At 48.3% G+C, this 14,108-nt stretch overlaps 1 protein-coding gene across 16 annotated transcripts in view; it reads right to left on the bottom strand.

The window, feature by feature from the left end:
• The window catches only part of CADPS (calcium dependent secretion activator), a 226,025-nt gene that overhangs the window by 137,272 nt on the left and 74,645 nt on the right, over positions 1-14,108 (bottom strand). For all 16 annotated transcript variants that reach the window (XM_072875813.1, XM_072875810.1, XM_072875811.1 and 13 more), the window contains exon 4: positions 3,670-3,750. In XM_072875813.1, coding sequence (XP_072731914.1) covers positions 3,670-3,750 — 81 coding nt within the window. The remainder of the gene's footprint in view (positions 1-3,669; positions 3,751-14,108) is intronic.

The following is a 14,108-nucleotide window of genomic DNA, read 5'->3' as shown; positions in this document are numbered from 1 at the left end:
CTCAGCTTTGAACTGCTGCCCACGCTCCAGCTCTGTATGGGTCACTAGTCTGAGCCCTACGTCTTCTGACAACTCCATGCCCCGAATCTGCTCAGGACTTGAATGGGTGGGTGACAAGAGACTGTGCAAAGCGTACGACAGCGAGGTAGCATCTGCAGCCAGGGAACTCGAGGCTGATGTGCAAAGTATCTTAGTGGCAATTCATAATATTGTAAAAAGCAGTTTGTAAAATGTATGCAAGAAAAGAAAACAAGGTCATGTTGCTTCTAGAAGACTGTCATCAGGCTGCTGAAAAAGTACTCCACTGCACTCGTTTTTGCATCAGTCCTCAATAGCTTACCTATTACAAGCTCACAGCAGCACTTGGACCGAGCAGTTAAAATATAGCCTTCTGTTTCCAGTCTCAATCTTGGGAAGCAATTCCCTCACGTAAATTAGACCTGGCGTAAGATAAACTACCTAATCAGTCTGGTTTATTGTCTATGCATTATATAAGTTGCAAGCCACCCCTAGGAAAAAAAACACAACTGTTTTGTAGATTTTGAGAACTACTGCTGAAGCAGTGATGTTAAAACATTATTGCTTTTTCACCCTGCTGCTATCCATCTCTCCAGGGACTGCAGTTTTGGCACTGCCTCCACAAACCTCTTCAGAAGTGCAGCATGGACAGAGACATTTTGCTGTGTGCCAGCAGCAACTTCTTATAGTAAGGCTAAAACCAGGTAGTTTGAAGTGATGCGTAACAATTTAACTGGGACTGGGTCTGCTGATGGAAATGCAGAGATGCAGGTGTGGTCCCAAGTCACCCATCGGACTGGAGGTAGAGCTGGGGGAAGACCGGAGGAAGACACAATCCAGGGATGCAGACAACAGCAAGAAAGGATGCTAGTCACCTCCACATGTACTTGGAGCAGGGAGGGGACCAGAAATGGGGACAAGTGTGGAGAGAAGCAGAGTTAAGAGACTGCAAGGAATGACCAGTCCAGCAGGCTGAAGCACAGTGGGTCCAGCCCCAGATGGCCATATTGCTCTGGTGTCATCACAAGGTCTCATTTAGTTGCCCCTACACGTGCTCCTCCTTGTCCTTGAGGCCAGGTGACTGGGTGGGGGGAAAGGCACCAGAGGACAGCAGAGCACTTGCTACTGCAGAGAAAAATATACCTCTGCCTTGGCATCCCTAAGCTCTCAGCTGTAATGCTGCTGACATTTAGCTGCTGGAAAAGTACAACATGCAGAGTGAAAATCCTGTCCAGATTCAGCTTTAAAACATCTGCTTGACTTTGAGTGTGATCCTCAAGCTGGCTGGCTCCAAGGCTGGGCTTGTGTGCTTTGATGGAGTCAGACTCAGTGGGGACTCTGCCTAATGCTGCACCGTGCTGAGCTGCGCTCTCCTGGGCACACGAGGAGGTAAAACGACGCAGAGCTGTGCCCTGGTGTCCAGATGCAGGACCTGGTCCCTGAGGAAAGCTGGCATACATGGTGACTTGCCGGGGGCCATATGACAGGTCAGGCGGGGGCTTGCAGAGCCATCAGTCCTGCAGCACTGTGATCCCAGGTCCCGTTAGACTCCACAGCCTTCACTGCCTCTGAAGTACAAACGTCCTAGTGTGAATTTTTTAATTTATTAACGAGGCGTTAATTTGCCTTTAGCATGGAATCTCCAAGACGGCCCCCTCAGGGCTGGTTTCACGAGCACAGTAAGTCTCCCTGTGCAGCAAATCTGCATTAAAAGCTGCAAATTGGAGATAAAATTGGAAATGCTATCCTTTCATTGAGCTGAACTGTGAACCTGCCCTATGCTAGAGGGAAAGTAGCCTTGCCCGGAAAGGAGGATACAGAGAAGGATTCAAAAGGTCATTTGGATGCCTCCAAAAGACGGTATTCATGGGTCTGAAAAACCAAGGTTTCTCATAGGCAGGTGCTGGTGGGATCTGGCATTCTGGAGAGAAGGCCTGCAGCAGTAATGTGAAGGAGATTAACTATCAATACCTGCCAAGTGGATCACAGGTAAGTCACTTTTACTCTAAACCGCCTCCAAGCTGCACAGCTGTATTTTGAAGGTTGAATTCTGCACAGGGAAATGTCAGGTTGTGTTGAGGACTTTTCCCTGACTGTCACGGGGCTAGCAGTGGCATGGTTTGTTTTCAGCATCCTCAGGGGAGGAATGGAAATGGCAAATTCTCGTTTGCAAAAAATAATTCATGAAGCTGCAGCCTCTGCTGGCTGCTACTGAACCATGCATATTGTTGTCCCACATGCCATAAAGAGAAAATGAAACAACGAAATCAGGCAATCTCATTCTGGCACCCAGTGCCTGGCTACCCATCTCAGAACCGGAACAGCAGCGCTCCGTGCAGGGGCTTACATTTTGCCGCAAATAAAAAATACCGCAGGTTTTCTTGACAATAAAATGGCAAAGGGCCAAATGCTGAACAAAGGAGCTGCAGTCGGTTTGCTGCTCTGCTGCGCCATCGCTTGGCCACGTGGCCCTTGGCCACCTTACTATTTTTATCAGGGAATGGGGGAAAACCAGAACCCACCTCCCCAAAGACGCAACAGCAGCAGCTGTTTAACAGAAGTGTTAGTGAGGAGTAACTGCGCAGGCGCTACCGGCATCCTTGCTAACGCCTGACCGTAAATGAACAGGCTCTGCTTTTCACACCCAGGGATCTCAGTGTGGTCGCACGCAGCTCTGATATTACCTTTCTCATAAAACCCCACCATTCGGCACAGCTCAGTGCCAGGAGGACTGCTGCTGAACGGCAGGTCCCTAGCCTGAGCTACATCTCCCTGATTAGACCTTTTTCTTTTTCGTCTAGTAATGGCTTCTTGATTACCAAGAACAGACAGATGGATCATTCCCAATGACTTCAGCCCCATTAGGGCTTTATCTGTGACTCAGAGCATCTGATTAGAGGCAAGGATAAAATCTCAGCCTTACTGATGTCAACAGGATCCAGGGTTTCTCTCCATCTATAGTCCATCGGAGGCCGCGTAAATCTGCACTGTGTGAGGGTGTGATTTGCTCCTAGGGACGTGCCTCCTTACAGAAGGGTCTCTGGGGAGTTTAGCTGAGTGCTTGGTTACAAAAACTGTTTTGAGGTCCCGTGTCTGCTGCTCCAGACGGCAGTGATGTCCGCACGGCGCAACGCTAGCCTGACTGCTCTCGTGCAAAGCGTGAACATGTTTGGGACAGCACATCTGAAGTACCTTTATAGAGGCAGCATCTACCTACAGGCAGGGAACTGTGGCTCCCAGCAGCCCCGTGAATGGCACAAACCCCTTTAGGGCAATTCCTGGCTCCTTTTTACATCCCATCACCCATCTTATTGCCCAGCATATTAGTTTGACAAAGAGGGCTTAGATTTGCACTTGCAGATCCAGCTGGAGCACTTCAGGACAATTTCTTCCCCACTGCTGAGGATTCGTAAGGGATTTTGCAGGAACCTAAACTGTCCCAGCTCATCAGGACATTCCAAGAAATGCACACCACAACAGCTTCATCTGTACTTGTTGCTTTGTTTGTCGTTAAGAATCTGCACACTTAAGAAACTGGTGATTATTGGGAGAAGAAACCTGTGAAGGAAGGACAGGACCTGGGGGCTGCAACAAACTACTTATGTGCTTCTATATGAAGAGCTTGTTAATACAGAATACTTGTTTTTTTACCTTGGCAATTTGCTCTGCCATTTGAAGACGTCCATCTAACTCGCGTCTGATCTGTGCTGCTTGCTCATCTGGGTTGTCCAGCTGTATAAAAACAAAAAGCAAATCAAGGTGAAACATTAACCAATGCAGCACCCTTACGAGTTCTTCAGGCTGACCATCTCTATTACATTATCAATTAAGTATAGCATAGAGGGAGTGGTGACAGGCTCCGCTCTGGGACAGAGCCCCCCACAAAGGATGCACACAATGCTTACCAGGTCCCAAGACGGACACGACCAGGGGACTGTGCAGACCCTGTTTTGATGCCTGCCCAGCTGCCTCCCGGGGCTGAGCATCCTCACCCCGAGGTCTTACAGCCACTTTGCCCTGGGAGCCAGTCTGGCAGAAAGCCTCATTGGCGACTGTCTGAACCCCTGAAAAGCGGGGTACCCTCCAGAGGCTATCACTTTGCTGGTGCTTGGGAAGCCATAGCCCCCCTGTGCTGGGGCAGGAGACACGGCAGGTCCAGATCACCAAGCCAAACACCTCCTGCCCCTGCTTGCCACGCAGAAAAAGACAGAAAAAGGCTCAGCAGAAATGCACAACAATAGCATTTGCTTATTTTCTTTCCCTTTCCCCCCATATTACTGTATCGCTGTGCTACCACCTGATTCGTGCAATTGGTTTTCCTGCTGCCTTCAGCAGAGATTTTTTTTTTTTTTTTAAACACACTGCCCAGAGCCCTGTGGTTCAATGTTCGGCATCTGCCTGGCCCTGAAATGTCTTCTGAGGGTAAAATGTTGTTTCTGCCAGTTAAGCAAGCAATTACAGCACACGTGGAAGAGGCATGGCGACTGCTGCGAGCAGTTTCCCAGTGGTAGGACTCAGGGCAGCTCTGTTATTTTTAGTGGGAATACATGGACATAAATTACAAAACAACAAAAAAGCACAAAATCAAACTAGCCCCTGAAGAAGTTGATAGCTGCTGTAATGAGGTGGCAATTTTATAGCGGCTTTCCAGACTCTAACCACTCTTTAGACTCCTCCAGGGTCATTTTGTCCACAGCACAAGGCTAGAAATCTGTGGCAGTGGCGTGGTCACAGGGCCGCTCCACCCACGAGGCACAAAACCAAGCTCAGCCTGGTGCAAAACCTCACAGTTTTGGTTCACCGCCTCGTGCAAGAGTGACTTCAGATAGGAGGGCTGGCTCCTCCATCTAAATGCTGCCTTCGTTTGCAAAGTATCGGCCCCTTCTGGCTACCAGCGAATGCAATTGCCACAAGCTGCTGTAGGTCAGCTCTCCCAGCAACTGCTGCACATAAATGAGTTTTATTTGCTGGCTTGGGGTTGCGCTAACCACCTCCCTGGGTTTTATCCTCCTCTGGAGACAAACTGCTTGACAGAAGAAAGGCTCGGCTGGTGCAGTGCAGTCTGGAAAGTTACAGCTACAGCGATGACAAAAGTTTCGATTCTCAGCCTGACAAATGACGAGCTCGTCCATTAGCGCTCCCTGGACGGGCTGAAATACGCCGCTTTCCCCCAGACCCGCTGCTTTGCACAGCATCTTCTCAGCCGTCTGCCTGCGCATCCTGCATCTCCCCTCTCTCACACACGCTCGTGTAGATCTGCATGCGTGCAGGCATGTATTTGCATATTGCTTCACCACCGATGATTTTCCAGAGAGCCGACGTTCATTACGGCTGAGATTGAGGGAAAGTGTATTTTTGATTAGTTTTTGAAAGCCTCCGTTACTGAATTAATTCAAGCAGGAAAACTACCAAGTGTCCTGACCATGAGCCAAATCCACTGAAGCTTCAGTGATCTCTGCTGTGGCCACCCAGGTTTCACTCACACCAGCTGCACCACATAGCCTGCTGCCTTCATCTTTATATTCCTGATCCCAAAACCAGTAGAGAGCCATGGACCGCCAGCACCTTTCAGGATCAGCTGCCCCCATTAATTTCTCCGTGACCAAATGCATCACACAACTGACCTCCACCGATGTGCACGCGTCTCTCAGAGCTGCTTCGTAAGGGTAGAAAATGTACAGTCCTAGATTTCCACTTCTTTGCAACTCTGAAAGAGGGGGCATTATTTGAATTCCACGTGAGCTACAGTAATTGAGGTTAATCACACACTACCCAAAATAACTCACACGCTAAATTTAGAAATCAAGGATGCTGCTGTGGAGGAGAGCTGTTTTTGCAGTACGATAATGAGCCAGCAAACTGCCTCACACTTTCCGCACTATCTTGATTTTGCAGATGTTTTCCGGTGATGCTACAGGTGTCAAAAACCATGTAAAGGAAAGATCTGACTGCAGATTATTTTTCTTAGGAGGCAACAAGCACCCTAGGCAGCCTCCTTGGTTGTGGTCGAGTGGGTAAGGTATTGCTTTTCAAGGCTGTGCTTCCCAAGATTAATTAGCGATGCCAAGCCAGGTAACCTGGTATTGAAAAGAAACAAAAAAATCTTTCCAGGCTGGATTTTCAATGACTCTGCATGATAGCTCCATGGAAAAAACTGATCTTTGGGAAAGCAATCGCAGTCTGTTGTAGCCAACATAACATTTTCTTCTTGTTATCTACAGAACGGTACTAATGAAGCAGCCCCTGCCTGCAGTCCCTGCGTGTCCTCCTGGCATGTTCAAGCAGACCTCTTGTGACTAAGAGCAGCGGCCCAACAGCTCAGCCACTTACTGCTCCAGAGCCTGGGAAGGGCTCCTGCTGCTGTCAAAGCAAGCCAAGTACCTTTTACACAGTCATAATACTATATAGGGCCGTTAAGAGAGTAATGCTGGTGCCCATAAAATATACTTTGCTTGTGAAATAAGGCGAGGGGCAAACGTAAGGCATGCTATTTAAGCAAGACCAAACATCCAAGTCAGGCAACACAGACCCTAATATCATTAAAACTCAATTTCTTAACTAGAGAATCAGCTATTTATTTTCTGCCGTATGTATGCCCACTTTATATTCAAATACTTGACAGCCAAATATAGAAATGATTTACAAAGTCAAGGAGAAATTGAATTAGTTTCGTTCTGCATTATGACTATGTTATGGGCATGCTATGAATAAAGCAAAGATATAAATCATAAGGTTGCCCCAGTCAATTAAATGTGAAAAATATTATAAATTTCAGTATATATACGATTTGTCATATGCACTGGGCTTTTCTTCAGCCGCATGCCACAAATATATGACATACATAATTTGCAATTCTCAACTGATCATTACCCAGCTGCCTGCTAGTAAATTAGATGTTTTCATACGTCTACCCGCATACGACATTAGTTCTCTCTGCTTGCCCTGCAGAGGTTATCTACATTGGTGTAACAGTTGCTAAAGTAAAACAATAAAAATAAAATAAAATTACGTGGAATCCAAAATTAACCAGCACAGCAGCCAGCCCGTCGCTGAAGGCACTGCAGGGCATGTGCCTACTTTAACCCCCGGTGACTGCTCAACTGCAAGAAAAAGATCTTGCAAAAGACAGGTTTTTTACATAGAAGCTGCTAATAAGCCATAATTTTTAATGGGCACTAGCAAATGAAAGAAAGAGGTTAAAAATGTTCATCATGCGATTTTGACAGTATTAATCCCAGTAAGAACCAGTCGCTGGTCTGCAGAAGAAACCCTTTGCTTCCATGACCATGAAACAAATTCACTGCGAGACTTTTCCTCACGTTATCCCAGAGGGATGGAAGATAACCTCACTACGCCTTTGAAAGGCAGAGGCAAACAAACGAACCTCATTAAGTCATAAGATCTGCAATGAGACACATAGGCACCTACCAAATCCAGGGCTAGGCTATTTGGTTGGTGTGTCAGAGACCTCCACGTATCGCCCGACCTGAGCCTTGTGGTTTTTAAAGGCAGGAGCCCAGGCTCACCTCCACTCACCCCAGAAAATGTCCTTGAACTGCCCCCGGTGTTAACGGTGTTAAGAGAGACTTTGAATTCCCGTGTTTTTGGAGTTAATGTGTTATATATTTAAAGCCCCAGCTTCAGTTTACCACAGCTTGAAGCCAAACCATGACGATCTCAGCCCTGGCTCCAAATGCGATGCCGGGGCGGTGCAGGCTGCCCTCCTCTTCCCTTCCTTGTGATGCCCAAGCCGTTTTGCACAGTTTAATACCTCAAACCAATCTGCCCGCCCGGGGACCGAGCAGGGTACGGCCCTTGTGCCGTTGGCCACAGTAAGAGGGCTGCAGCCGGGGCTAACCCGCCCAGCCTGGGGACGATGCCAGCGGCACAAGTGACGTGCCATACCAGCACTCAGCCGGTGGATAAGAGAAGAACAAATCCGGCCATGCCACCAAACACGTACTGATGGGGCATGCTCCCAACAGACACGGGCGAGTTAAATACGACATGGGATTTACACCCACGCTCTGAGGTCAGCACTGTTGGAAATAACGTTGTTGTAAGCTACGAGGGTTTATAATGAAATAATGTTGTTGTAAGCTACGAGGGTTTATAATGAAATAATGTTGTTGTAAGCGACCAGGGTTTATAATGACAGGATGCAACAGACAGATACAACCTTCAATGATCAGCCTGGCATTTACGCGACGCACCGTGAATGTGACAGGTACTGTCAGTATAATTGCCATCAGCTCCAGCCAGAAACCATTGGGACCATTTAACGGTTTAATTCCTCCCTGCCAGTCAGGGCTAATGCTGATCCCTGCTTCCCAGCAAGGGCAGCAAGTGTCACAACATCCCCTTTCCTGAAGCATAACTGGGGCCTGCCTGAAAGTATCTCCCCTCCTTTTGAGAAAGGTTACAACGTGGTGGTGAATCCAGCCATCATCCCCTGTGCTGTGCGCTCCTGCAGAGAACAAGCCATTTGCAACGGGGTTCTGGAACACCACATTTTAAATGCTCTGGCAATGCGAACGCTGAGCTGCAGCAACCTGCTTTGCGCTGCATGGGGAATGGAAACAAACCTGGCTCTTCACCTTCTGGAAATGAAAGCATTTAGTCCAGGTCTCCATGAAATCTGCAGCCACCACCTGTGCCGTTTTTCCCTGCGGCAGCGTCGGCACCCGGGGACAGGCGATCCCTCCTGCACAGCCGAAGGCCGGCACAGACAGGCTGCTATGGAGCAGGGACTGCCTTGGCTGGCGGCACCGTCAGCGGTCTCTGACATTCATTTTCTCCGTCCTGGTGTCCAGCACGCCACTGTGCAGCTGGGAGGGCTGAAAATCCCACTTTGTGAATTATTTTCCCTGGGTGGAGGACAAGGACAAAAGCCACGACCCATTCATGTCCTTCCTGAGCCTGGCTTAAGTCCTCCCAAAATAATTAACGCAGCCAAATATCTCTGTCATGTATGCTTGTAGGTGCCAGAAGCCTCAAAGAGAAACTTTCAAGGCGCTCATCCTTTGACATGCTGGGAGCTCTGTAGCTCAGCAAATGGTTGATTAAGTATTTCAAAGCAAACATGCTGCATGTGAAGGCTGAACAAGATCACAATATGGGTGACAATTTTGCAGCTTTGATGTAGGGCTTTAGGAGAGATCTTTGTCTCATAAAAGGTGGTTCCGCTTTGTGATGCACAATGAGAGAAAATACTGAAAAATTCATAAGACCCCTTCAATTAATAATTAATCTATCAGTCCAGGCGTACTCACAACTCACGGCATCTGGCACCATGTTGTGCTCCAGCTGAAAGAAGCACGTGGCACCCAAAGTGACTCAATGCATGGAAGCCCTCGGTTTCTTATCAGAAAACCAATGCTCTAGGAGATAAAGTGATGTGAGACAGGACAGAGTGCTACCATGAACCGCACACGGCTTCCTAAGGCACACTCTGTGCCACCGCCATGGATTGATCTGTAGCATCCTTTTCCCACTAACAGTAAATATTCTTCTCTACAAGCGGCAAAGGGCAGAGCGAGGGAGGCAGCCTGGCGCTCGAGGCCCCAGCCTCTGCCCACGTCTCTGAAGCAGAAAGCGGAGGAGGATCTGAACACTCCCTCCCTCTACCGCAGCTGGGACGCTGACCTCCCTTCTCAGTTGGGAACGCGAACAATGCTAAGCTGCCTCAGTAGAGTAAATCACTAATGCCCTGGGCAACGTTCTAATCCTCTGTGCAGCAAATTGCAACCCAAGGAGTGCCGGCTGCCTTGGGATCTGAAATGGGAGGGAGGAAGAGGAAGCAAGGACAGCTTCCCCGTGTGATGCACCTCGTGTCAGCAAAACCAGTAGCATCAGCACAGCCCGACTGCAGATTCAGCAACTGTCACTCGTGCGGTTCGAGAGGATTTTGGAAGAGCTGGAGGGAACCAGCAGGACACATCCTCTCCACCAGCTCTCCGCACTGCAGCGCTGTACTATCCCACGCATCCCAGGAGGACCGCTCTCTCGGTGCCCCTGCACGACAAGGATGCTCAAGGCTACCTCTCCCCTGGCCAGTCAGACTTCCCCAAATCAGTCTTTTAGGCTCAGAGTCAATCAGAATATTTCTAGCACAATGTAAAATTCTCCTTAATTCAAGGAATTACAATCTGCCCCTATTACTTCACCAAACTTTGCTTTTTCCCTCCCTTGGCTCCAGCTCCTCACACAGCCCCAGGGCTTCCAGCATCCCAAAAGGTGACAAATCCCCTCTCCTGGAGAAGAGCCCACACCATTTTGCTCCTGTGTAGGTAAAATCAGCCCTGCTGCAGGAACTCAGTTGCTTACAACTGCGGCTGCACATTGTCGGTCGTTTGCTGCGGATGGGTGCCTGCTCCCGTTATCCCAGCAAGCTCCTGGGTTATCTAATGAACCACTGCTGCTGTGAGAGAGCAGTCAGGGGGTCCTGGGGGGGTGATTTAAAACAGCAGAAAGGACTTGGATAATTCGGTAAGGGCAATGCTTCCCTCTCTAAGAGAAATCTTATTTCACAGTTCACAAGCTTTAGGACTGCACTAGACTTGTCGGTGAAAATACTCCCCGGGATGCAGAGCAGCCCCTCCTTGCCCGAGCGCTGAATCTTATAACACTGCAACAAATATCTGTGCTTCACCAGCTGCCTGGGCTGCGCAGGCTCTCGCACATCACATCCACTGGCAGGTGCTGGGACCGCGCCTGCTTCACCAGGCGAGGTCAAGAGATTCACCCTTGAATTAACTCCAGTCTAAACGCTGCCTTTTGGATAGCTGCTTATCCCACAAGCTGAGCTGATTTCCAACATATTTCAGAGGAGCACTGGTGGCACATGTGGGCAGAGGTTTCTCATGCCCTCCTTGCTGCTGGCAGCAGCACCCGTGGGCACCCGCTGCTCATCTGCAGAGCACTGATGAATCAACCAGCACGTGGCGGTGGCATGGCAAGGGCAGCTGGGTGCTCGGCACAGATCCTGTGTAGGAAAGGTGGACGTGCCCCTGTGCCATCTCAGTTACCGACTGCCTACCACCATACCCCTTTGCAGCTTTGCAAAGCCACGCTGTGGGGCTGAGGAAAGCTGAGCCAAGCAAACCCTGCACGCAGCCTTCCAGCAGGTTGTGCAAAGATACCTCCGGATTTATGAGTAATGATAAATCACAGTAAATGAAAAACCAGATTCAGCAAAATGCAGGGGGGAAGAAAAAGCGCTGCCTGCCTTTGCAAATGTTTTGCAAGCTGTTAAAAAAAGGGACAGCAGAGCACTTCCATGCGAAAGGCACGTCCTTTCCGTCTGTGGCCAGAGAACTTCTGAACCCTGCAAATCCCTCTGCAAGATCATCCATGTGAGGTGTACTGCACTGAAAGGGCTTAAAAACTAAGCTGTCCAGAGGCTCTGACCTCTGAGCGTGCCTTAATACCCTCTTCTTATGGCATTGCATAAGGACGCTTGAAGGCGTGTGGGCAGCATACGCTGAGCTACGGCACCACGAAAGAAACTGGAGCTCTGGCTGGTTGATGCAGCCTGAGGGAGATCACTGCATTTAGCTTGCTTGTGTTTCCTTCCAGCTAATCATATGTTGAATTTCACATCAGTTAATAGGAAGAGAATCACCTGATTTTCCTACACATGACAATAAACTACTACTCAGTTCCAAGTAATTTTTACAGCTAGAATTAGCTGCAATTAACTCATCCCAATCATCATGGAAGAAAGATCTACCTGTCCTCAAATCCTCACCTTTTGATTAAAAGCTTAATGGTAGATACACTTGTCATGTAATTCAAAATGGGCTTTGGCCTTTGGAGCCAAAGCAACTTGCATGAGGACCTGGTCCAGCAAAGCTGCAGTACTTTGACACTCAGCAGGATTAAAGGTGACGGAATAAGACGTGGGAACATCTCCAATGGTGTCTACGCAACGGACAGGGCTGGGGCAAGGTTCTGGCATAGGAACTCACGCCACCTTTGAAAGTTTCCCCCTCTGTGCCGAAATGTGCTCGGGGCCAGGGTCTCAACTGCTGTTGATTCAAGCAGAGAACTCAGATTTTTCTTGCTCTTTCATCACCATATTGAGGGATTTTTGACTGATCTCCACGGCTGCAGCACCTGAAAGCCTTCCACAAACACAAGGCGGCAGCTTCTATTGGGCTTCAGAGTCACGGTGTATTTACACTTTTCAAGTCAAAACCTCTACTTGCTGATGCTTGGCAGAGGTGGGTATTTGGGGATGAGAAGGTGTCCTGAGAGGACGGCCACTCCTGCAGGGAGAAGTCCTTTTGAACCAGAGGTGTTGGGTTCCTTGGCCCCGTACAGCCCTTCCTGCAGAGGTCTTTGTGTAGCTGGCTCCCCGGCCGAGCAAGCTTCGTTCCCAGCCCTGATGACAGCTCGAGGATCAGGCCTGAGCCATGAATTTAAAATTTCCTAGCTGGCTTCCCTGTTGACACAGCATCAGATATACTTCAGAGGCTGAGACCAGGTGGTAAAAGAGACTCAAGTTCCTCTGCTGCAACCAGCACTGTGCTTGGTAGGGATGATGATACAGGCGAACACGTAGATAACAGAAGCTACAGATCATCATGTGAATGATGATCACTTTTATTCATTAAAAATAGCTAACATAAAATTGAAAGAAAAACCATATTCAGAAAGAAAGTTGCCTGCCATAGAGGTGTAGCTTGAAACTGGACAGCCGTTCTCCAAAATAAATACTTGTGGTATGTCAGGGCATCCCTTGGAGTTTGAATTGTGACACTGGTTCTTGCGGTAGCATGGCAATAGATGCTTTTCTGCAGAAGCTCTGAGCGAAGAACCAGCAAAGCAGAGACTTTGGCCATGAAGAACAGGGCTTTGGTTCTCTTTTATGCCAAACAACCAGGTATCAGCAGAAAAGGAGGAGAGGGAATGTAGAGTGAAGGTTACCGCTCCCACTTTTTCAAGGACTAAGATAGCAAAAATTGCAGTGCTGCCCGTTACAGTTCATCTTGGTATTCGTGAAGTTTAGATTATCACAGCCAGAGACCTAAAGAGACTGTTCTCCTGAACAGGCTGATGTGTTTCACACTGGTTTGACACAGCAAACTTTCTCGTGAGGTCAGGGAGAAAGCACTTAGGAGAATTAAGCCTCTAGGCAGCAAATCCTCAGCATGCGAAGAGGTTGCCACATGTTCTCAGTGGACGGCATCCTAAGGGAGCTGAAGTTGCTGGTCCCACCCTTGACTAGGACCACGCTTCTCCAGGAATCTCTGTATCTGTCGCCATTAGACCCCTTCCTGCAGCAACGCAGAACTGGAAGGAAACTGCCCGCCACGGCAGACCCGACTATTTTCAGTCCCTCCAGATTGCACCTAAATTGATACCAATTAGTGGAGTGTTATCAAAATCCAGAGCAGAAACATGACATTTGTAAGTCCCTTTGGTCAATACATAACAATAACAACAATTATTAATGATTAATAAGTAATAATTATTATTATTCTGAATTACTGTATTATGCTAATTAAAAGGTCAATTCCTCACCTTTCTGAGAACAGTGTCCTGACAGTTGTGCTCTGAGTCATTCAAAGGTTTCAGAGAAATTTACCTCGGGGAGAATTTCCCGGTTTTAAACAGAAGCAATACCCTTAGCCATACCAATCCTATCTAATTTATCATTGTGTTTCAGAAAAGCCACTTCTTTTTAAAATAATTAGCATTCAACAACGTGAAAAAAACCCACAAGGAATAGGAATTGGAATCCTAGTTCCACTAACTGGGAACATCTGCCACCTCTTTTACTGCCTGATCCCCTCCAACAGGACCTGTTCTGCCCCTGAAGAACCAGTGGCACAAAATGGATGTACGGCACCTCTGAGAAGGGCCACGTGGAGCCACAAGCTGCCATGTGGGATCTAACCCCGCACAATACCCTTGCGAGATGCTCTGGCACCTGCATTAAGATCAAGGATGTGAGAAGAATTGAAGTAGACACAGAAAAGCAGCGAGAGGCATAGCTATGAAGAAACAAACCCAGGGAGCAAAAACGTGATACTTTGAAAAGCAACTAGTCCTTAAGGTGAGAGGAGGAGGAGCTCAGCACAAGG

The sequence above is a fragment of the Ciconia boyciana genome, chromosome 11 (genome assembly GCF_034638445.1).
Source record: "Ciconia boyciana chromosome 11, ASM3463844v1, whole genome shotgun sequence".
Classification (NCBI taxonomy): Eukaryota; Metazoa; Chordata; class Aves; order Ciconiiformes; family Ciconiidae; genus Ciconia; species Ciconia boyciana.
Note: the sequence above shows the minus strand (reverse complement) of the source record. Positions and strands in the feature narration are given on the sequence as shown.